Raw genomic sequence first — 25,609 nt, forward strand, 5'->3', positions numbered from 1 at the left:
AGCAAATGGCCAAGTTTTGGATGATAAACTTTTCTCATCGTAACTCATCAGCGGGCAGAAGGCCAGTGTGGTGCTGTGTTCAAACAGGAGCATTACTGTGTCAAACGATATCATCTGGGACACATAAAGGAACATGTTATTACATTTGTGACTTTATTGGACCTAGTAAAACGCACCATTATTATGTCATTTAAAGCTGTCTCAAACCAAACTGTTTCACAGATTTGTCAGGAGCGTAATGATACCCAAGGTGCTGCTCAAAATGTCATTCTTCACGCTGTTTTGCCCTTTTATTTTTTTAAAAAAGTAATTTTTTAATACAAACAGAAAATGGTTTTGGATGATTTTGCACCTTATGGTGGCATAGACTTCCCCTAATTTCTTGAGCCATGGGAGGTTAAAGCTCCAACTGCTCTAACAGGCATCTTGGTGTCAGACAAATTATCTCAGCTTCTGCTTCAGGTCAAACTCCCAAAGCATTTAAATAAGAAAGCATAAGTACTAGCTTATCTGCACAGGCAAATTGTAACTGTGCAGGCAGATGGTTGTCATGTCTTGTGTTGTGTTTCATGTGGAGAAAGTCTGAAAATCTAAATTGCCAATTTAATCACCCTGAATCAAAAGCTCTACATTTTAGGTTCACAGAGGAAAATAATAGACAGACAAATGATTAACATTATCAGGAAAAACCATGTAAAAGCACCTATTGTTTATAGCAATCATTAATTTGTTCTTAACAGTTTAAATTTTTGGGCTAAAGGTTTGTAAATGGAGAAAATGTTTATTTACCAAATGAAAACATGATATTATCAAATGCATTAATGACTAAATGACTGTCACTGAGCTGTAATCCACTTTGATTTGCACTCATACCCACCAGACATTGATTCTCCCAAGGATCTGAGGGCTGTAGACGTGACGCTGGACTCTGCTTCTTTAACTTGGACTCCTCCTCTGGCTGACATTGAGGGTTACATCCTCACCTACAGGGATGAAGAGGGAAACACGGAGGTAAGTCGCCATAATGATTACCACATATGTGTTTGCACCATAGAGCACGGTATTCACACTTATAAACCACCTATAATATTCAAAGGCGCAATTTCTCAGATATTATGTTGTTTTCACTTCTTGTGTAACTTTAGCAGCAAAAAAAACAAGACCTGAAGGTGAAGGATGCAAGGATGAAGGATGATTCCTCTTATTCTGTACTGGTTATAAGCAGAATCTCTGGGCAACATGTTCTCCTAGTCTCAGTCATTTAAATGACATTTGGGAAATTGACTGGGGCTAAAGGTGCATGTTAATCTTAATCTCTGTAGAACACTGACCTCTTGTGGCAATAAACAAAGCAAACCTGGTAGAAGTAATCAGCTTCTTTTGTTGCTGTTTGCTGTCTTTTTAAAATTGAGATCGAAGTAATTAAACCTAACACAATTTACTTTTTTGTCAGAAACGTTAAATCCATAATGTGATGCTATTATATTCAATGTTCTGTTATATGTTTTCATCAGACTGCTGAAAAGCAGCTTGTAGCCGGTGAGAGCAGCTTTGCTGCATCAAGTCTTGAGATGGGGAAGAGGTACATTGTCACTATTATTGCCTACAGGGGCAACAAGAGGAGCAAGGTGGTAGAAACCATCTTCAAAACAGGTTTGTGCCACGTCACTTAACATCTCGTACTCTGTTACAAATCATCGGTATGAAAAAAACTCTAATAATCTTCCCACCACACCCCCGTCACCAGTTGGTCTCCTGCACCCATTCCCCATGGACTGTGTTCAGATCATGAAGAACGGCAATAGGAGGAATGGTGTCTATACAGTCTATATTAACAATGACCGCTCCAAACCTATAGAAGCTTACTGCGACATGGACACTGATGGAGGCGGCTGGCTGGTAGGAATTTTTGATATGATATCAATAAAGAAGCTCACAGTGTGGAACTTTTGTCTAACAATGAGAGTGACTACATGAACACTGGCATGTGCATGTGACTTATTTGCTCCTGGGTTGTATTATGGGAAGTGGATTCATTTCTTTTGGAGTCTGAATGAGCCATGGGACTAAAATAACTCTTGGTCTCACCTGATTCAGTTTAGATTTTTAGCTCCATGCCTGTGTGAAGCTGCAACGCTAAATCAAAGGAATCCCTAATAAAGGCTGTTCAGTTTATTGGCTGGTCAACGCTGTCTGCCAGTATTAGTCTCGCTTTGAATAACAAAGAAACAGTGGTGAACAAACTGACCCAATGCTGGTTATGTATATAAAAAATTTATTAGACTCCAAGACGTATTTTCTGCATCAAATCTGGAAATCCAGTATCGATTGGGCTCAACTCCCTAATGATAGCACTAAATAGTTAGAACAAACCATTTGAAATGTTTGTGTAACACTTATGAGTGCTTTCTACTTTTAGGTGCTTCAGCGCCGTAACATTGGCAAGCTGGACTTTATGAAACGCTGGAGGCAGTACATTGCAGGTTTTGGCAACTTAACCGAGGAGTTCTGGATTGGTGAGCACTTCAGTGTTTTGGGAAAGAGGGCTTTTCTGCAGACAGGCATAAACATGCACATTTGAGCATTAAAGGAATGTCTAGTGTGTTCTTGATATTCTCTGCTTGTGTTTTTCCTCAGGTCTCGATAAAATATACGAGCTTACCAACACTCCTACTCAGTATGAGCTGAGGTTTGATTTGGGTGTGGGCTCAGAGAGAGCGTATGCTGTATACGACAACTTTAAGATTGCACCAGTCAAGCAGAAGTTCAAGCTCACCATTGGCAAATACAGTGGGACAGCAGGTGACTCTTGCTCCTTAACTATAGGCAACATAAAAGGCTGAGGCTGTGCAGACAAATCAAACAGCTTTCAAGAATTATATTCTCTGTGGCACTTAAATGGAATGAGTTATAGCCAAAAGGTGATGGCTAAAATAGCAATGAAACAGACAGGGTCAGAAAATAGAAGGGTTTCAAGCGGGAGGCACCCCACCGGTCATGCTGTAGGATGCTGAGAAAGAAATGTACCCAACAGTAGGTGGGATATTTGTTTCAGAAACTTACATTCAGTCACTTATAGACAGTATCTATATAGGGATGAAAGCAAGGCTTAAGTGGGCTTTGAGGCCAGACAGACACAGACACACACAGCGAGAGCTATGCTGTGTCTACATATAACTCAGTGTGCTGAAACAACATGTGCTGCAGAACTGAATCACTCTATGTTTGGCGTTATATTCAATTTCTTCCATCAAGCAACACATGAAAGAAAAAGAAGTGACCAGCAGATCAGCAGTAATATATCTTGTGGTTAGAGGATGGTACAAAGTCTGTTGTTCTTACGGTAATAACGGTGCAATCCTAATTTTCTCGATGATCCCCAGGTGATGCCATGACCTACCACCAAGGCCTCCCCTGGACTACCATTGATTCAGATAATGACATTGCCCTGACCAACTGTGCTCTGAGTCACCGTGGCGCCTGGTGGTACAAAAACTGCCACCTGGCCAACCTTAACGGCAAATGGGGTGAAACCAGGCACAGCATGGTAAGTGAATGAGACTGTAGCACCTCAGCAGCAGTAAACTGTGGTTTATTGGATTCAGTGTTGATTTTCTAGTTTTCTGGATAACATACACAAAAACACACACACACATATTTAAAGCAACAGTATTGTGCAAATGTCTTGAGACTCATTTCTTTATATTTTTCAATGAAAATGGGAAATATGTGCAGTGATTTACTGAAATGTGCAAACATTCATACATGCAGAAACAGTTAGTGCATTTCTAATGACCTTGAAAATCAGTATTTGATATGAACACCTTTATTCAACAAATCGTTTTTATCATTTCTTTAAGTAGCCTTCAGAAATAGTTTTCTGGGTGTTTTTGAAGATCATTCAACACTCTTCTCTGGATGTTTCTTCCTTTTGTTCCATTCTATGTCAAGATGATCCAACACCACTTTAGTAATGTTGATGTTCGGGCCAGATTCATCTCTCAGGGCCTGCATATGTTCTTTGTTGGACTTGTTTCCTATTTCTTAAGGTCATGACTTTAAGATACTGCTCATCTGCTGTACAAAATCTAGCACCTTTATCTTTTGTGCTCCATTTGTCCAGATGGGCAACATAAAATCTAAGCTCTGCATTAAGTCACACTTTTACTGTATCATCGTTATACCATACCGCTTCACCAGTTGGTGGCTGACTATATTACATCATAATAGACTTGTATTAACCCTGTAATTACCCGAAGACTGTGACCAGTTAACAACATGGGTTTTCTGGACAAGTCCCATCAGTCCATCTCTACCATAACATTTTTACGTTTATGGCAAACATTACTGAAAGCTTGCCTCCTAAACAGTTTAGGAGTTTTACTATACTGAAGAAAACTTTTGGATTTCAAAAATCTTCTTTACTCTTTTTATTTATCAGTCCTCTTCAGTCTGAAAATATGTAATTCAATAGTTACTGTCCAGCTGTGACCCGTGATGCAGAGCAGGTTATCCATAAATCTGTATTAGTGGGCACTGTGTGAATAGGTGAATGCAGCTTGTGGTATAAAAGTACTTTGAGCAGCCGAAACTATTGGAAAAGAGCTCTTTGAATGCAATCCATTTTCCATTTCCATTTTGAAGATCAGATGCATTTTTAGTTGCCTTTCCAACCATTTTTCACCTTATATATAACAACATTCTCTGTTAGGATTTAAAACAACACACAAGTACCACAACTAACTGCTGTGAAGGAAAAACACATCACTGTTATTTAGGATCTTTACTAAGCATCTTATAGGGAAACAACAAAAACAAAAAGAAGGTAAAAAAAAAAAGCTTTCTGGGAGGCTGCTCCCTGGTCAGCAATCAAAGACAACTTCACCCCAGCCCACTTCTACTTGTTTTGTTTTGGATTGTTGAGGTGAAGCAGAAATGGCCAGCATCCATCAGAAGTGATAAGAAAACACATTTCTCACACCAGCTATAAACCATAAGTGTTTTTACCAGGCTGCTTGGGTAACAACAACAGTTATTATGTCTAAGGAAGACTGATACCGAAGGAAATGCCAGGGGATTTCTCTGCTCTTGTCGAGATTTCATCCATAATATTGCCGTTGCAGATGTCTCCTGCAATGTTTGTCGGCAAAATGCAATAACAGTCAAAACAAGTTTGTACTCACATGAAATGAAGCAGCGGTAGGTATTTATTACTGCATGTCATTCCGCCTGCCTGTCATGCCACTTGCCTCTTTTGCGACTCGATCTCTCCGCTCGCTGTCTCCCCCTTTCATTACGACTCTCCTGTCTAAACATACGACATTTCTCCTCTTCCCTACTTTGCCCCAATCAGCATCTCTCTCAATCTGCTGTTTTTGCTGTCAGGGGGTGAACTGGGAACCGTGGAAGGGCCACGTGACATCCCTCGACTTCACTGAGATGAAGATCCGACCTGTGGGAGCCCTGTCCAGCAGGAAGAGGCGATCGCTGGCGGCTAGGGAGAAAAGCAGAAATGCAAAACTCCAAAAGAAATAGAAGAGCGCCTGTGACCACATCAGCCCCATCAGCCTGACATCACACAAGCTTTTGGTGTTTCTGTACATATGTACACATGCATGTTTTAATACTCTAGACTAGAATACCTACTGGTCTCCCTCTCTGTGTGTCTCAATTCTTGGACAATATGTACACTTTTTAGAAAAACTAATACCTTAATATCTGTTCATATGCACAATAGAAATTCAAAGATTTACTGTGACTACAAGAAAGTGTCAAATGACAAACGTCCTTTGACTTTTTTTGACATTAATTGGTTTTGTTTATCACTCAAACTTGAACCTGTTTATATTGCTTGTGTTATATTTGCTTATTTCACATCCTCCAAAGAAATTGAGTGCATGGTAGAAAACAAAAATAGCTTGTCTGTTGTTGGGTTTTTTTGTGGATCAGGTGTAGACTATTAGAGTTAGCACCCTGAGTTTATTGATTGTGAAGCCAGCTGGCTTCGTCACATTAAACTGCCACTGTGCTTCTAACACTGTCACATCACATCAGTTTGTGTGGGACAAGGCCGTCAGTAACAACGGATGGCTGTCTAGAGACGCCAAAGTGCTTCTGCTTTACATTCAGATGACCAAGACAGCTAATATCCATCAATGTGACGTGCCTTTATCAAATGTCAATAGGAATGAAGTTTGTTTGCCCCATCTTCGGGAGCATAATGACCAAACTCTAGTTTTTCAATCTAGAAAGCTGACAGAAGTTATTAAAACTTCTTTGACTTTGACTTTGCTTGATTACTTTTTTCTTTTTTTCTTTTTTTAACACATTTTTGTTACAAACTTGGTTTAAGTGACAAGGGCTGAGCACATCAATCAACTTTTCTCCTAATCTGCCAGAAGTTATTTGATTTGCAGTCAGTGACTCTCACACATTACATTCCCCTAAAAGTTATTATGATTTTTTTAACTTCCAGCTAATCCTTAGGATCAAAACTTTGAAGGTCAGAAATGAGGAAATAAAAACCTGTTTATCCATATTTTATTTACTAATTGTATTCTCAAGCTGACATTATAGCTGCTCTTTCATATTAATGCAATCATTCAGGGAATAAAAATAAAACATTTTTTATATGTGAAAATCTTGTTTGTTTTTCTCATCTCAATATAGCGATGGCCTTATGGGATATAGGCAAGCAAGTTGTACTAAACCTTTTTTGCTTTGCAGATTTTAATGAGTTGCTTTGAAAACTGAATATGTTACCATGGAAAAGCCAGACAAAATGATATAGTTATTCAGTATATTTGTGTGTTTCACTGCTGTAAGAAGATACATAACAACCCCCCAAAATTCTGCAGACACACTAGAAGCTACATTAAGTTTTATGCAGACATATTGAAGCAGTAAATGCTGATGCATGCTTCTTTAACTTTGTCTTATACATTTGTCTACGTATGTATGCATAGTAATGGACTTATTAGTTCTTTTCATTTTTATTTAATTATATTTTTGTCTGTTCTTTGGACCTGAAGTGCTCCATTAAAGGACTTTCTGGAGACAAATCTTGTCTTCAGCTAAATTTTTTTTACAATAAATCATTCATGTTAATTTGGGGATATACAGGCACCGGGCAACTGACTAGGTGCACCCATTCAACTGTTTTTTAATATCTAATGAGCTAATCACACAGCCATTCAATGCATTTAACATGTTAATTTTGAAGTCGAGCATAAGAATAAGGAAGAAAAGGTGATTTAGGTGACTCTGACTGAGCTGGTCTAAGTGTTCAGAAACTGCTAACCTAATGGGAGTTTCCCACACATCCATCTCTGGGGTTTATGTGGAATGGTCTAAAAAAGCTTCACAGCATACCCATCTTCTGATGGTTCCTTTCAGCAGAGAAGCACACAATGTCACAAAGCTCAAATAACCTCAAACTGTTTTCTTGAATGTGAGAATTAGTTCACTGTACTCAAACGGCCTCCACAGTCAACAGATCTCAATCTGACAGAGCACCTTTGGGAAGTTGTGGAGCAGGAGATTCACATCATGGTTGTGCAACCAACAAATCTGCAGCAACTGTGTGATGCTGTCATGTCAATATGGACCAAAATCTCTGAAAATTGCTTCCACCACCTTGAATCTGTGCCATGAAGAATTAGGACAGTTCTGAAAGCAATAGGAAGGCCAACCCTGCAGAGAATGGATGGATGGATGTTCAGTGCTTATCACTATCTTGTTTTCCTTGTATTGATGCTTAATTTTATTAATAAGACATAAATAAAACCTCTCAGTCAGACATGAATTTGCTACGGCATGAATCTGACCTGTGAAACTCAGCTGTTCTTTCTTTAGTACCACACCACACTTTCATCATACTGAGTTGAGCAACTACATTTGCAGGAACTGATGATTGTTTGCTGTCTGGTCTCAGAGCAGTTTCCCAATTCTCTATCTCATAATCTGCAGACAGAAGCAGCCACTGGCTCTCTGCGCAGGAGCTGTTTTTATCAAGCTGCTGAGGGTGTAGGGAAAGGATATAAAAAGGTCATCACGCCATTTAAACACAAAAAGATACCGAAATAAGATATAATCTGTTCAAACAACAGTGGAACACTTTTAGAATGAGTAAGTGAAAAATGTCTTGGGGTTTTTTTCCCCAAGTGTTTATTCATCAAAATCAAATAAGAGTTTGAGAAGGCTGCTGACAAAAATTTTGCCAGCAAATATTTCTAGCATAGCAATTCATATCAACTTTGAAATGAAAGGTCTCACAAAAGCTCATTGATGCGAGAGGCCTTTTCAGGCACAGTGATTGCAAATTACTTTAAGGAGATTGGTTCCTGCCATTGCTTTACGGGGCAAGTGGTTTGCTCAGTGCCAGGATAAACAGAGAGGAGAGAAAACACACTTTGCCCTGTTTGTCTCTCTCTTTCTGCCTCTCCCTTCTACGTTTGTGCATATATATAGTACAGTATAAGGTTGCTGACATACACATTTGTCTGAATTTTGACACTTATGCCTTGGGTTCAGTGTGATGTATTTTTTCCATGAGAGAACCTGGTATCTTGGTAACAAGTTGGTGTTTGTTTAAAGGGGTGGAGTGTGAGCAGTTCATGGAAAGAGAGAGAAACTGCAAAACAGAAGACATTTGAAATTCAAGATAGCCACTGTCACACAGCACACGGGAGCACTAAGAATTTCCATTGACTCATTTCTGCAACACTGTGGATTCTTTCTTTTTCTTTCTCCCTTTCTTTTTTTCTTTCTTTCTAGGGAAACTGAATGTTTATTTAAAGCTCATTATCAACCAGGGATCTATAAACCCTCAGAGCCTTGATTGACTCTTTTTGAATCATTAAGCATTCTCTAATTAACAACCACGTTTTCTGGCCTTTCATTAAATTTATTAAAGGCGAAGGTGTAACTGTTCTTAGTTTCTTGTATACACTCTTTGCAGTCTATAACTGCCTTAATTCTTTGTAGCATCGATTCAACAAAGTCCTGGAAACACTCCTCAGAGATTTTATTTCTTATTGACATGATAGATTTGTCAGCTCCACATCCATGATGTGAATCTCCCGTTCTAACACGACCCAAAGGTGCTCTATTGGATTGGGATCTGGTGACTGTGGAGGCCATTTGAGTACAGTGAACTCATTATTGTCATGTTCGAGAAACCAGTTTAACCAGAGAAAGAGAGAAACCAGTTTAAGATGATTTGAGCTTTCTGACATAGCAATTCTGGAAACAGCAATCAGGGCACACAGGAACAATCCTCAAGAGGGCTGCGGAGTCTAAGTGATCCAAAGTGTGCCACGAAACTATCCTCCACACCCTTACACCGCCACCATCGCGAACCCTTGGTACCAGGCATGATGGATCCATGCTTTCATGTATGAGCTATAGCACGAGTTTCCTGTTCTTACCTGACAGGAGTGGCACCCGTTATGGTCTACTTCTGCTGCTGTAGCCCATCTGCTCCAGAGTTTGACATGTTAAGCATTGAGTGATCCTCTTTTACATACCTTAGTTACAATAACTGTTTATTTAAGTTACTGTTGCCTTCCTATCTGCTCAAAGCAGTCTGGTCATTCTCCAGCAAGGTTCAGAAAGCTACTTTCACTCAGAGACCTTCTGCTCACTGGATATTTTGTCTTTTTTGGGCCATTCACCACCAACAACAATGTCAAGATTAACATTGTTTAAATAACTTTCTGTAGGCACCAGATGTCTATGAATGATTAAGTTCATGTTTGGTTTAATGATTCATAGATTAGTTACATAATTAATCTTTTCAGAATTAATACATTTGAACATTTAAGTTATGTTTACATAAGGTAATATAAAGGACATGTCACTGTTTGGGATAAGAATCTAAAAGAGGTGCCTACCACTTTAAGCATGTAAGTGCAATGGCAGCGTGTGTGGTTTAGGAAGAGAAGCATAGACGGAGAGGCTAGGAGTCTCACGGTTTTCTGACCGTGTACACAGGTTGTTCTGGATAAATATCTTATTTTTTGGAATGTTCATGTTTATTTTGGAAGGAGTTCATTGTTACATCTTTAGTTTGTAATAAATAAAACAATCTTCAAGTCATAATTCAACTGGAAGGATTTGTTTTGGAAACCAGGAACATGTGTCAGCCATAGAAGCCTTTTTTGAACTTGGTCTATTGGAAGTGTCCCTACACCTTCCTTCCATAGGCTGATGCTCAATTTTGACCTTCATCAGGTTCTTCATGTTGACCAAGTGGATTGAGTTGCTCCCATGTGATTGGCTGATTAGATACGTGCTTTAAGTTGAACCTAACAAAGTGACCAGTGACTGTATATCCTAATCTCTCAAGTGTTACCATTTACATTTATGACAGACTTCACATATTATTTGCACGAATGTGTTATGAGTTACATCCAAATGCTCAGATGAAGTGCTCACTTGAAATGCTAAAAAAAACCCTGTCATCACTGCAATTTTTGTGTTTCATTTTGCCTTGGCAAAGCATACACTTAGTTGTCAACAAAGTGGTTACACCTCCTGGCAGAATGTGCGGTGCCTTATTTTATTTTATTTTTTTTCACATCTCTGTAAAAAAAAAGTAGCAAGCTGTCAAAGATAGTACCCAACGACACCTCAGGCTTTAAAGGAACATGTTTACATGTTGAGATTCAAGTTATGGTGATACTCTGACAACACCAAAAATCAGGAATCCGTGAGATGTAACGAATTTGTACAAAGTGCACGTCTTTTGTCAAACACGAATTGCTCCTCGAGCCAAACAGATTACGTGCATCAAAGATTTCTTAGCTACGGCTTTCAAATCAATGATGAAAATTATATGTTCACGAGGATCACTGCGGGCAGAAGTGCTTATTAATTGCTTTGCTTCAGCAGCTTTCCGTTTTCTTTGATTACAGATCATACCTAACTAAACAATGGTCCAGCTTTTAGTTGACTTTTTGCTGCAATTTGTCGCAGTAACGGTGGATGGTTCTGTTGTGTAATAGAAAACTTTGCAGTATGGAATCATTCACAGCAGGCGTCATATTCTATGTTTATGTGCCACAGCAGGGATCATAGTCTATGTTTATTTTATCCTCACATTTCACAGTCCATCATACTTCCTGTGGTCTCTTCAACCGCGGTGAGTTGACACGCTGCAAAAGCGATCAGGAACTTTGTTCTCATTGGCATGCATATGTGCTCCAAGTAAACGCATTGCTTGTATACACAGTGAATTTTTGTAAGCATATTGTCCTGGCAGCCACACTGAATGAAGACGCCTGTGCAAACGAAAACATAATGACTTCGTGTCAAAACCTAAAGGCTCCGTTAACTTCAATTTAAATTAGAAATAGAAAAATGAGATCCCACAAAGCTAGAAAAATACTTTATTTCTGTCCCTGTCATCTCCCATACTGTTTTTATATGCTTTATCATTGTTTCTCTATATATCATGATAAATTATGCATGCAGAGCAACCAACAAAACCCAGTCATGCACATAATTAAAACAAAAAGAATCACATCAGCACTTTTTTAACTGTGGAACAATGCAAACATGTCTTAAGTAAACAATGTCATGCATAATTAGACGGGCGGGAAAAAAAAACATAGCGCGATCTTGCAGGAAGCTATCCACAAGGGTAAATCTGACGCTCAAACAGATGACAGATACTCTCACCTCCATTTCCTCTGATCTCAGAGAACTGAAGACAATATACACTACGTGTTATTTTCCCTCCCCCAACTCCTGCAGCTAATTTAAACAGTGCTTTGAAAATAAATTATGATCAGTTTAAAGTGACGGAGGTCAAGTCACTGCCTAACAAGTGCTGAAGAAAAATGCATGGATGTGTGGACATGAGCGGAAATAAAGTGTTATCAGACACTTGAGCTTAATATATATATATTTATAGCACAGAGACGTGAAAAAAAACAACAAGCCATATTTGGAATACGTTTCCCATGGCTCTCTTGTAAACAATTTAATCGCCAGGCAAATGACCTGGAATGAATTTAAAATATGATTAGAATTCATGTGTGAAAAAGTCAAATGACAACCATAAACATGTTTTTTTTCTATATTTGCCACAGTGATAAAACTAATCTTTGGATCTTACTGCACAAGTGACTTTATGCTAGTATTTAATGGGAAAACCATGGATTAACCTTTAATATGCTTTCAATTTAAAGTACGACCCAAGGCATAGCAAATGACAGAAAACGAGACGTAACTACTCAACCAGCGACCAGTGTTCACAAAAGGCACGTAGTACCTCTAAAAGTCTCTTTTGGTCAACAAGAATAGATTACCACAGACCCACCAATTTGTGAATTCCTGTTTCACAAGTACTGATTTGACTGATTACAATGTTAGTAATTATTTTCTTATCTTTGCACAGTGTCAGGCAAGCTGTTTTCTCTTTGTATTATGAAAAGCTTACCAGCTGTCGTAACCAACCATAACCATATTTTTTTCTGCAGTGACTATTCTAACCTTACTGACAACTCAAAGCTCAGGTAACTCTGTCAGTGAATATAGAGGGATTTTTTGCTTGTTAGCATTAGCACCCTGTTAAATATAGAATTCCTGGTGTACCTTCATAACCAAGCAGGGAAGGAGCGCAATATACTAAACTATAGAAACTACAAAAGAAACCTTAATATAACAACTGTGGCCATTCTAAAGCCTCTATTATATCCATATTTACCATCATTTTGTGACCATTTGAAACCTGAGGGTGAACTAACTTTTAAATGAAGGGACACTACATGCTGATATGTTCCACTAATGGTGACCAACATTAGAAAATGCGCATCATGTTGTATTAGATAAGACTTTAAATTAGCAAATGAGACCATAGTCCGGACATTATTTAATGAGATCATAGATCAAAGGAAGGGTCATTTTATTATAAACTTCTTAACAGAACTTCTGCAATATGTGGAGCAGAAACATTAGAAAGGATGCAGTTTTAAGGCACTTTCTCACTTTCATAATTTTTTAGATCTGGAAGTCATATGCTAGTTTTTTACATACAGTCTGATAACTGCACTCTCCTGCCTGCCGGGTCATTAAAATATGCTGAAAGAGAAACAAGAAAGAGAAATGGGGAATTTTGAATACGTGAACTTGTTTTTATGAGGGGACCGTTCAAAATGGGACACAATGGAGCTGGAGCACAAAAAAAAATAATGTGGGCAACATGTTTCTTGTGTTTTTGATAGAACGGATGAGTATATACAGTCATGGTAAAAAGAAAGTACACCATCTTTTAATTCTAAGGTTCTATATCTCGGGACAGTGCGTGATACTCAGTTGATTACTTGATTAATTGATAATCAGCAAGTGCGACCACATCTATAAAATCTGCATTTGTTTCAGTTTTACAGGTCTGAACCATACAGGTGATCTTATTAAAGCAATTGTTGGTGCCTGTGATTCTGCAAAGGGTTATAGGTCCATTTCCAGATTATCTGAAGTCCATCGTTCTACTGTGAGAAAGACTATTCAGTGGAAAACATTCAAGATAGTGTTCCCAGTGTGGATACCCCATCAAATTCACCCCAGATTGTAACACACTACGAGAAACAGCTAAAAATCCAAGAGCTACACCTCAGACTCAGTTAGCATGTTAAGGAACATGACAGTCAATTAGAAAAAAAAAATAAAAGTATGGCTTAATTTGGAGAGGTTGCTAGAAGAAAGCCTCTTCTCTCGATAAATAGCATGGCAGTCTACAACACTGCATATGAATAAACCACAAGATTTCTATAAAATGTCCTTTGGACAGATGAGACCAAACCACATTTGGTGAAAACTGAAACAGCATATCACAACAATCATCTCGTGAACTGTAAAGCATGGTGATGGTGATGATTTTGGTTTGTTTTGCAGCCACAGGACCTGCACACCTTGCAGTAACTGAACTCTGTAAACCAAAGTATGTTGAAACTGGGTCATGCAACAAGAAAATTAACAGAAGAACAGCAGAAAATCTACAGCAAAATGGCTGAAAAAGGAAAGAATGAGGTGTTGCACTGAGGCCAGGAAACCTCAGTGAACTGAAGCAACATTGTAAAGAAGAGTGGGACAAAAATCCTTAACAACAATGTGCGAAATTGAGAAAGTCACACGATTTTGACAACGACTACGTCAAGTTGTTGTTTTTCACACCTTGCTTCTGCATTTTTGTTAACTATATAACCAGATCATTTTTTATGATTTCCGTTTATATAAAACCTTCAGCAGAACTTAAAGAGAACGTACTTTCTTTATGTCTTAACTGTAGATACGGTTCAATTTTTTGGTTTTTAAAGTGTTTCAGTTGTGGAGAAATATCTTTTAGCAAGTGCTGGGAACACTGACCGCATGGATTTTCTGTATCAAGTGAGCAGCATTAGAAATCTTCAGCAAGAGTCACCATTACAACAACCAGCTGCTTCTTTAACATGCATGTATATTTTTGAGATAGCTGCATTGTCAGGTTATTGTTTGAAAATGGGGAATTCAGTTTTATCATAAATTCTTGATTGACGAAATTATGATGTTGCCTATCAACTGCTAGCAAATGAAGGAAATTAGCAGAATGCTAGCATCCCTGCATTTGGTCTAGACGCAAGTGTAAACAAATATGCTTGCCTCTTAGCTTCTGTAGATCATTTGGTTAAATGATCACTCTGCACCATTTGTCTGTTATGAGCCACCCCTGTGTGGGCTAATCCATTTGGAACAGTACGTGGCGCGATTGACCATTTATGTGTATTGTGTGCTTGGACTGATTAAAGTTTACAGTGGAATAATATCCGGAGTGGTCACTGACTCATACCACCTCATGAGACAGCTACAGCTTCATTAACTCCTTCATTAACTGAGCATATTGAGAACTCTGGAAGTCCTCACACCAACAGGGAGCATCACAGTAGCATCCATGCTGGACATACAGTTTACATTTTCACCCCAATTCCAGTCTCTAGAATCAGTGCTCATATTTGTTTATGGATCTTACTGAATGTGTGACTCATATTCTGGTATGTAAGGGGATATCCTTGGATTAAGCTTCAATATCCTTTCAGTTTAAAGTACTAGGAGAGTTTAGCAAATGACAGAAAACAGGAAGTAACTACTCAACTGTTTACCAAATTGCATAAAAACACCTTGTACCTCTAAAAGTCTCTTCTGGTCAACAAGAATAGGTTACCACATAAAAAACCAAGTAACCTGTGAATTCCTGTTTCACAATTACTGATCATTATTTTAGTAATTACTGTCTTACCTTTGCACAGAGCCAGACAAGCTGTTTTCTCTTTGTCTTTGTAATAAGAAAAGCTAACCAGCTGTCGACAGCAGGTGTATATTTAGCATGCAGACATGAAGCTGAATCACGTAACTCTCACAGAGAAAGTAAAAGTAGTAAGAATAACTCTGAACAGGTCAAACTATTCCTTTAATTTTTTTCAGTTTTTAACATCATTTTACATTTTTATTTATGTTATAAGAAGCCTGCCACAGTCAGCATTTAATAACCAGTAAAAACTGTAAATTTTACTTTGACAAACACAAACCACAATGACGTGCTCGGCAAAAACCCCCGAACATGGCAGTGTGTTTTCTTGTTAAACGTCTCACTCTTGCAATTATTAGTCATCATACGTTGCCTGTGTTTTGCAAGGCAAGCTTTCATATTAAACTCAACACGTACAGTTTCTCTCTGCGAACATAAAGCAGAAGAGACAAACCCAAATTTCCACATGGGGACGTATCTGTCTGAGCCGTAATGAAATGAGTGGGGCCGGTTTTCCCAGCAGCACTTGAGCAAGAAGATCAACTTAGTGCCAAAATAAGCTAATGCATAAAGATGATGATACTGCTGAGACGCTTCTGCTTAATTGGGCCTTGAGATGTCGTACACTTTCAAAACAAGGAGCCTTCAGGCACAATCCACTTGAAGCCCGAATCGTTTGATTATTTCAGTTTCTTTTTACTGGAATTTTTGAAAAGTATGTGAATTTAATTAAGCTCAAACCAAAAATTACTTTGAATACTGTTCAAACCCGTTTCTAAAAACGTTGTATACACGTGAATAGTGAGACTTGATCAAATTTATGAGCATTATGTTTGTATCTCAACAGAATGGCAATAAAATACTGCTGGCAAATAATGTTTACCAGCAGTATCCATGTAAGCACTCATTGAACTTTTTAAAGAAATGCACGTAAAATGGATTTTGCAGTTATGGCACAATCACAAGTGTAGGGGAAGCTCTCAGCATGATGAAATATGCAAAGATGTATGCTTAGACAGCAATTTGTTTGTTTTAATTAAACACACTTTTGACAATCTGAAATTGTCCACATCCATGCTAGGAAGTTAGCCAAAAGTGATTACAAACAAACTTAATGCCAGTTTAACCTCCTAAGCCCCAACGCCCCCAGATACGGGGGCAAAAGTGCATACGGATCTGCTCTAAACCAACTTACGCCACCTCTTTCAGTATGAGTATCTTGTTTCTAGTTTCCATTGTTGTTTGTTTGTCTTTTTTTTTTTGGGGGGGGGGGGGGGGGGGGGTCTCACTTTATCTTTTACAAATGGTCTTTTTTTAATGCTTATTTGGCCCTGAATAGTGCAATAGTGAAGTTCCACTCCTGTGACAATGCTCTAACATCTTCAAGAAACGGGGGGAAAAATGTTGGAATGAAGAAAGTTTCTTTCTGTAGGCAGTGAGTTCAGCTTTTTAGATGTCAGTGCCTTTTGATTTAGAAATTGAGAGTCAATCACAGTCTGCATTGCAGCCTGAATGTGAGTAATGCAGCTTTCTGAGCACTGGGCAGACCCTAAATTGGCTCTCTCTCCCAAATACACACGCACTGAATTTCACATGGGAGCTCTAAGAACAAAGTGCTCTCAATAACACTGTGCTTCTCTTACACACACACACACACACACACACACACACACACACACACACACACACACACACACAAACACACACACACACACACACTTGCAGTTATATATGTGCTTCTGTCTTCATATTTCTTCCTTTATGTACCAAACACTAAAAAAAATGCTCATAAAAATGCTGTAAACATTGTCATAAAACCACCGCACGACATCTTATGAATGAAAAGTGACAACAATATATACACTCTTTACATATTTCAACCACATCTGTGCCCGCTACTAGGTGAAGTTCATCCTTTTTGTTTGGATATCAGCTCAGCAGAGTCCAAGAGCGTCCACGGTTTATGCTTTTCGGGATGCTCCATCAGCTCCTTTCCATAAACTCGTCAGCAGTCTCAGGTCAAAGAAGGGATATTTACTCCATGGCCAGAGCGACCCGGTCGGGCGTCATCGGCCCCGGCTTGACCGAGATCCACAAGTCTTCGGTATTGGCAGAATTTTTTTTCTTCTTTGTTTCTGACCTTGAAGACGACACGGTGTCGCCACAGCAACAACAACAGCAGCTGTTGGCATGACGACAGCAACAGCAGTGACAGCACACCACCACTGTTGTGAGGAGAACGAGCAGGGGAAGCGTCAGGAGGACCACCAGGCAGACTGTGTTATAGGCCCCCTGGTTGTGTTTTTCTGAAGCAAAGCGCCACAGTTGGTTGAAAAAATCCTGAATGCTGTCAGTTTTCCCATCCATGGCTTAGGATACCGACGTGTAAGCCCTTTAAATGAGACTATCTCACTGTTGGAAAAGTTTTGCTAAATCCTTTAGAGAGTTGAAATAGTTGTGAGACAGCAAATGTGCATGTTAGGATGCCAGGGTACTAAAATGATAAAGATATAATGTCCCTCTGAGCCCTTTGGGTGGTTGGATTAAGGTTAAAAAACTGCCCAAAATGAAATAGTTTCCCTGAGACTCTCGTCTATCCAACGAGGGCTGTGCTCTGTGTGTTAAATGGAAACACCAAAAGCAAACGTCACAGATGCTTTCTGCTTTAAAGTGCTCCTTTGGAGAAGGCCAAGGCCCATTTAAACAAATCCACAAAACCAAGAGGTCACTTGGTTAGAGAAGGCTTTCAATATGAGGATTCTGATCTCGGGGAAAGCGGAAGTTTCTTTATCCAGGTCGACATTCCAGTAATTGTTTTCTCGAGTTTCCTCTTGTCCTCCTCCCCTTTAACTTTCAGTCTGACGAGCTGTAGAGAAGTGACTTAATGTGGATGTATCTGCAAAAAAAAAGAAAAAAGAAGGTTAACATGAACAGAAAATTTGGGTCCAGGCAGACAACCGGTCTCCCTCACTCTTTCCCTGCCTCCCAATCTATCTTTCTGCCTCTGTCTTTAACATCTCTACTCCTGCACCCCACCCCCCATCTTATCAATGTCAGCTTCGGATTTTTTTCAGCTTTCCCTTCATTAATATTGCAGAGGGGCATTCATGATTCAGGGCAGCTCTCTCTCTAAGAGTCCCACTGAGGAAGACAGCGGCGAAGAGAGAGAGAGAGTAAGAAGGAGTGGAAGAAATGGAGGGAGATTGTGTCTGAGGGAAGGCGAGACCGAGACAGAGGTAACCAATCTTCCTAAGAATCCCGCTGAGATGGAGAACGTGACAGTGTCAGAAAAAAAAAAGAAGCGAAGTGGGAGAGAGGTAGGCCAGAGAAAGATCTGCTATAGGAGGCTCATGAATATACAGGTCTCATGGATCCCAAAGCAGGAGATGGACGGAATGTGGCCTAAGTATTCCTAAATGTCTGAATTTAACAATTTTATGCTGGCCTCAAATAAAACCACCCCCTAACAGCTCTCCCAAATAGGAATCCTTGATGTAAGGAACTTCAATTGTCAGTCCTACATGGAAATAAAAGTCATATTGTTCCTTACTCTGAGACTAAAAAGCTATTTGATTAAGCCTGAAGCCTTGAGGCAACATTTTTATTTAAATGCTGTTAAACAACTATAGTTTTTCAAACACCATTTGACTCAAGTACGCTCCTCAGAGTCTCTGTAGCTTTCGGCTACAGGGCTTCTTTGTATTCTGTTCGCAGGAAGGAAAAAGATTTTCATCTCACATTCGGTTGCTTCGTATGCAGAGAAAGAGAGATGAAGATGCACCTGCAAGTGGAGAGCAAATAGGCACGGCTTCCACCGTGCGTTGTGCCTCATGTGTGAAATTAGTTTACCCACAGACAGCCCGCTAACTTCCCTCCTGTTCATTTGCTCAACAGGAAGCTAAGCACTTAAAGCTAAGTAGCACCTGAAATGTTTAAGTGAGAGATCAGAGAGAGCAATCCCATTTCAGAAAATAGAAGTGATCCAAACCACCGCATGAGAAACTGTGCTTGATTTCTTTTTGGGTTATTAGAGACTCTTCATGTTAGTTTGTGCAGTTTTGGTTTGTTCATAAAAAAAAAGAGAAGCAAATGAGGTCACTGGCAAATTTAAGAAAAAACTAATCTAGATTTTGCTGAAATGGGAAAATTTGGGTCTACTAATGAAGTAAAATGCACACAGCACAGACTGACAGTGAATTTAATGCCACTCAGTGCTTCTCTGATGAGAAGAAAAACAAGGGCAGCGTGCGTCGTTATCTCGTTCTGCTGCGATGGTTTAATAACTCCACCAAATAATCATCTCCATATAGCAGCACATAAAAGCTGTGCACAGGAATGTGCCTTATTTCAAAAATGTGCACCACGTTTGGAACAAAGGCTGCCTGCAGGCGACATGGAAACCCGTGCATATTCCTGAGAGCGATGGCGTCGCTGCCACATCTTTCCTGATTATTGGCTGCAGGTACATGTTGTTGTGATGAGCTTGGCTGAGCTGCAGCACCTCTGTGCACGCTCTGATCATCCCGCCATTATGAAAACTCTGCCACCGCGGCGAGCCAGAGCCGCTGAGCAATAAGTTTGTCGGAGAGGGATAGAGATCGGGAGTGAAGCACGGAGGTGTGATCTAGCCAGTAGAAAGGAAGTGACTCACAATGAATCAGTAGGAAAGTCATTAAATAGAATGGACAAGTCACTGAGTGTTATGATAATTATAGCCTCTGGCCAGGAACAAAGAGCCCACTTTGAGACGCGTTTATACACGGGTGAGCTATAGTTGAAACACTAGCAGAAGAAATACAATGCTGCGTTATGATCTACGTGTCATTTCATCAACGTGCTAAGGGAATTAATCCAGTAAGAGAAGTAAAAACAAACTGATTGCCACTGTTGTTTCGTACTCAGCAGGCCGTTTCTGTGCAGTACTGTGAGATGACTCTGTTCACAATGTTGGCAACATCCATGTGAGCCGGTACTTGCTCCTAACTTAATGGCTATTTTAAATAGATTGTAGCTTTATTTTTACTAAAAATAAATTAAAATGAGTCTCACTCATGTCAACATTCTTTCAGAGACTCTCACCAGCTGTTTCACTTTCTCATGACTTTGTCTTCTTCTTGAGGCATTCATACACAGGAAAAGGCCCTTTCTGGGCCACACAAAGCCAGGAAGGGGCTGAGAAAAAATGTTATGATTGCACACAGTTAGCCCCTGCTGCTTTTTTAAGGAACACGCGTGACCTAAAAGAAAAAGTTGCGACAGAAGGCATGGCAGGAATCTTTAATGACTTGCCCCGAGCACCGAGTCAGAGCAGTTCGCTCATCAGTCAGCATTAATTCACAGCGCTTGGGTGTGTTTGTTTTGACCTGAGTCAAGAACCGGTAAACAGCTAAACCTCTAGATTTTTTTTTTCCGCAGAAAACATGATCTGTGTTTGATCTCAAAGTGCAGCTGTTTTGCTGTCGTAGCAACAGGCCCGCTGATATGCTTCACAGTGAACAAAAGCAAGTGCACAAGCCCATTACATGTCAGATGTGTCAGCTCAGTCCTAACTGGAATGAAATGAGCAAAGTGGAGGTCACACTGCCAGTAAGAAAAGGGAGGAGGCAGCCAGATGAAGCTAATAAACATCATCAGTAAGTTAGTCAGCCCTTTAAAACTAAAGTGAGGGACAAAGTGAAAGTTCTTAGAAACAGACGTTTGAGTGGGATGGTTTGTTTTAAGGAGACGAGAGTGTATTACAGACGCTTTTGGCTGAAATCTAATCTAACCCCAGCCAAAACCGAGCTTTTTTTTTTTTTTTTTTGGATGAAGAATGAAGATTGTCCCAAAAGCAGCAATTTTACCTGAGTTTAATCAAACAACAAGAAACATCAGCAAATACCAAATTAAGCCACAGCAGTATGAAAGTATTCAGTGGCAGTTAAGATCTCATTGAAAGCAGAACCTTACCCCGCAGGCGCTTGTGAAGTAGCAGGTCAGGTCTCGCGTCATGTCTAATCCAGTTAGCTGCTCAAACTTCTGTTGTTTCTGTTTTGGCATCTGGCTTCAGCTCTGGTCTGGTCCCCTTCACTCTGACATCGTCACTTTCTGTTCCTGTTTCCCTCTCTACCCTTGTTTCATCCTCCTCCTTTTCCTCCTCCTCCTCCTCCTCCTCTCTGTGTAAGTGTGTGTTTTGGTCACAGCGTCACTGCACCCTGCCCACTTTGTATAAGAATGGGCCCTCTGTCTGCGCTTACATGTTTCCTACACACTGTGCTCAAGAGTTGTGGTTGTTTTACTTTACCCTCACTAAATGACGTCAGGCAGAAAGACAGAAAGTCAGATAAACGAAGTTAAAAAGTCTGATATGAAGTCACAGGAATGCCGTATTAAAAGCTGAATCCCTCCACAATAAGGCCTCCATGCATGCACTCATCCAAAAACCTTGCAACTACAGTGGAAGTTGCACGCAAGGTTGAAACATTTTGCATAATAGCACTAAATGACTGCTTGAACAAACACTGCTCCACCCATCTGTGGGCCCCAAAACAGGAATAAAAAGGGGGAACAAAAACTGCGCAAGCCTACGTTTGTGTGTGCTGTAAATACAACCAGGTGAGTGACAGAGGTATGAGCAAGACAAGAAAGATATGAAAGAAGGAGGTCATGTGAAGTGCACACACACACACACACACAGAAACCCACTTTTTATGCCTGTGGCATTGTGGTCGATGCCCTTTCAGTTCAGTCAAGCAAAACAAGATTTTTATTCAAGTAAGAATCAAGAAAAAAAAGGGTTCAGCTGACATTAAAGAAAACTGTTCACTATTCTCATCAGAGGGTTGTTTTATTAAAGGACTTTGACACACAATCTGTAGGTCCTGTGCATTCATATATTTTATGATGTGTGCCTATACACATGCAAAAATATATAAGCACACATTATATAAGGAGAATTAGTTCAAAGAGTGTCTAATGTGTGCAGAGCCTGGTCATGAACAGAAAGGAAAGGAACTTAACTTTTACCACCCTCTTCAGAAGCAGTAGTTGTGGAAGAAATCAAAACGTTAAATATATAGATAGCTAGATGCAAAAGATGTCTGTGTCCTTTATCTGAAACATGATGAGATCAGATGAGTCGCTGCTCTTTTATAGTTATTCACTGCTCATGGTGTATGTAGATGGGACGATTTCATCTGATAATCAGATTTTTTTTAAAATCATGCCTCCTGACAGGTTTCAGACTGCCTGAAGAAGGAAGTGGGCTCTCTTGTAGCTATGAGGCATGGTTACGTGAAAACTTATGAGACAAGCCTCACCGTGTCTGCAGGTTTGTCTGAGCCATTTCAGACAAATAGCAACCAGGCATTCACAGACACACACACACACACACATACGCATACACACACACACACACACACACACACACACACACACACCAGCACAGAGGGTGCCGTCTGATTGCCAGGGCATGCAGTGCTACACAGTGAGACTCTATCCCGGCTGCTGTTGAGGCAATACAGTGTCCAGTCACCTCGAGCAAGCGTTGATTAATGACCTGAGTGCAGCAGCACTTCTCTTGATGGAAATCCTTCTTTACAGTAGTTTGTATGAAAATGATTTCTCTGTGTATTCCATTTGCTGCTTTTGATTGCTGCTTCAAACACCTGCGCGCAGGAGCCGCCTTTTCTTTTGCTTAGATCTACTCTTTTGCAGAGGCACACTTTTAAACCTGCAGGGTTGTATTAACCTAGATTTTATGTGTGCTGTTGGATCTGCTTCTCAACCTTGAGACGACACAAGAAACAATCTGAAAGGTGTCGGATGTAACAATTTGCCTTTTCAAGTAATGGAAAAAACAGCAGGTTTCAGTATTGGAACAAATAAGAGGCAGATATTGTAGAAATATGTTGTCAGGGATATTTTTTTATTTTATTTTATAAAGATATATATATATATATATATATAGGATTTATATGCATTTCCTTGACAGACTGTGTTTTGTTCTTATAAACCTCAGTCTCTATTATCTCTTTCCTTCACTCCTTCATTCTGTGGACACCTTATGTTTAACTTATATTGCAGTGACCCTCATATACCTCCCATTTCCTCTATGGAAATCTTACTCTCCATTTATACTACCTGGACCCTGTGCTATAAAGGGTGCAGCTCCCATCTGGTTTATAGAAACTGCTCGCAGCGGAGCTCACCTCAGAGAAAAAGGTTCCAACAATATATCCCTTTATCCTACTCAGGTCTGTAGCTGAACAAATTGCGGGAAAGACCACTGAGCTCATGTCGGATCACTGGTCATACAATCACGATGGCAAAAAAAGTGACTTTGACATTACCAGCAGCATTAAGTAAAGCCTCACAGAATCAGTGGACTGTGCAAAAGGGCATTACAAATCACCACGACCTGCTGGTTCTGCCAGCATACACTGAAACATGAGTATGAACCCTATCCAGTGCACTGTGAGAGTTTCTGAATGGGAGTGCTAATGAAAACTGGCTAAAGGGTTGTTGTAGACGAATCTGACAAGTGTCCAGAAATAGCCTGCTAATAAATCCAGTGTCCCCGGAGGAAAACCTGAGCTATAATCCAGTCCTGTAAAATGTCTAAGGCCAACTCTGTGACAACGGGCAGAGAGCAAGACAGAGAAAGAAATGATTTTGTCTATATAAGGAATTGCCTCTTGCTCTCACAGAAAGTCATCTTTCAATAGCGATCAGTGGGCATTATAAACTTTGGGCTTTTTTTATGAGAGCATATAAATGCAAAAATCTAGCTATGATGTCAGCGTGCTATTTTAACATCTATTTATGTAATAATTTAAGCATAGTTCTCATGTGACACAAGCTCTACTTTGGGAATAAATATGTTAAACATGTCTTTCTTGGCTTGTGAAGAAGAAATGTTCTGCCTGTTCTGCTGCATAAATAAATATAGAGTAATGCTGTCAGCTTGCAATGAAGGAAGTGTTTTTCCAGAGCACTTAATTATAATCAGCGGGGACTTTCTAAGTTCCTCTTTCCTGGGCCAGGATTTCCAAATACAGAAGAAACAGCGTGACACACTGTGGCAAAATAAAGTCACTCATGTTAGACAACAGCTTACAAATGCCTTAAGTGTAAATGACAAATACAAACTGCAGAAGAAGACAGTCGAAAGTCATTTGCAGATGCATGCCAGGCATTCTTTCCTATTTTTATGTTGAAATCTCTGGCACCCCTCATTTCTTTATGTTTTGCTTCCAAGGAGTCAGACTTTTTTGTATTTTTTGAAAGTGGTCTGAAGTAATAGTTCTCCAGGGTACTCAGTACATGTAATCAGTCACTATCAGTCATGGATTGGCCTCCCAGAGACCAAACCCCAACATTACTGAAGCTATGTGCAATCATATAGACAGAAAATGGAACAAAGATTACTGAAGACCACTAAAGGAGTATAAGAAACCTTAAGAGAGTTCAAAGAGAGTTCAGTATAAGGGTGGTCATACTGAATATTGACTTTGATGCTTCTTAAAACTGCACGTTTTTTCTGTTTTCTAAGCAAAATCCTAAGAACTAAGGCCGCTCAAGACATTACTGCACTGTTTGCAGTGCCCATTTAAGACGACATAACATTTACTGTCTTTATCTCTTCCAGACAGACTTAACTTCTTTTTGACAAGTAGAAAAGCTTGACGGACAGTCTTGAGACAAAAACAAGCTGTGTGGCAACAATATGTGGTCATAAGATAACAATGAAACATAAATACACTTCCTTTCTTTTTTTAAATGCATACACGCGTTTGGTTTGTCGGGTTTGTCTGTTTGCTTCAAAGGAAAGAACCTGTGTAGTGTTTCACAGCTGTTTACTGTAAGTGAAAATGAAGCACATGTTTAATTTCTAACATGTAGTCAAAGAAACGTTTTGACACAGTAAACAAATCCAATCAGAAAATGTTGAACCTGCACTTTTATTTAAATTATTATTAAAACTCAAAAGCACTTAACTGTTCAACCCCAGTTTATATCAGTGTGATGGTAATTGAATATTTTTCTTGCATTAATCCCCCCCACTGGGTCAAATTTTCTAGTCTTGTAATCACCATTAATCAACTATTCAGACTTAAATCTAAATCACTCAGAGGCCATTATGTAAGTAAGGCAAATATGCTGGTATGGTAAATATGACTTAACATCTTCTGTTGTTGTTGATGGCTAATCAGCATGTGCTTGTGTTTACCCAGCGGGGTATAAAACAAGACAATTTAGCCTTGAGGCAGTCTATGGAAAGTTCTCAGTAAAGTCCTTAACTTGGGTGATGATCACTTTGATTGTGCACGTGCTTCATTCTGA

At 39.6% G+C, this 25,609-nt stretch overlaps 2 protein-coding genes across 2 annotated transcripts in view; one reads left to right on the plus strand and one right to left on the minus strand.

Annotated features, from left to right (window-relative positions):
- Positions 1–5,535, plus strand: part of tnn (tenascin N) — a 31,778-nt gene extending 26,243 nt beyond the window's left edge. Inside the window, exons 13-19 of the mRNA XM_063462515.1 lie at positions 881–1,011; positions 1,515–1,653; positions 1,748–1,899; positions 2,420–2,516; positions 2,638–2,802; positions 3,384–3,547; positions 5,386–5,535. Coding sequence (XP_063318585.1) covers positions 881–1,011; positions 1,515–1,653; positions 1,748–1,899; positions 2,420–2,516; positions 2,638–2,802; positions 3,384–3,547; positions 5,386–5,535 — 998 coding nt within the window. The remainder of the gene's footprint in view (positions 1–880; positions 1,012–1,514; positions 1,654–1,747; positions 1,900–2,419; positions 2,517–2,637; positions 2,803–3,383; positions 3,548–5,385) is intronic.
- Positions 5,536–16,554: 11,019 nt separating this feature from the next.
- Positions 16,555–21,356, minus strand: LOC134616857 (uncharacterized protein KIAA0040). Its single transcript, XM_063461904.1, has 2 exons — positions 21,236–21,356; positions 16,555–18,182 (listed from the first exon to the last, which is right to left on the minus strand). The coding sequence occupies exon 2, from the start codon at positions 17,651–17,653 to the stop codon at positions 17,321–17,323; it is 333 nt and encodes a 110-aa protein (XP_063317974.1). The 5' UTR covers positions 17,654–18,182; positions 21,236–21,356; the 3' UTR covers positions 16,555–17,320.
- Between the last annotated feature and the right edge of the window lie 4,253 nt (positions 21,357–25,609).

Source organism: Pelmatolapia mariae, linkage group LG18 (assembly GCF_036321145.2).
Source record: "Pelmatolapia mariae isolate MD_Pm_ZW linkage group LG18, Pm_UMD_F_2, whole genome shotgun sequence".
NCBI classification, from domain to species: Eukaryota; Metazoa; Chordata; class Actinopteri; order Cichliformes; family Cichlidae; genus Pelmatolapia; species Pelmatolapia mariae.

Excerpts from the sequence above, each read along its gene's own strand:
- LOC134616857 (XM_063461904.1), bottom strand. The coding sequence starts at position 17,653 with ATGGATGGGAAAACTGACAGCATTCAGGATTTTTTCAACCAACTGTGG.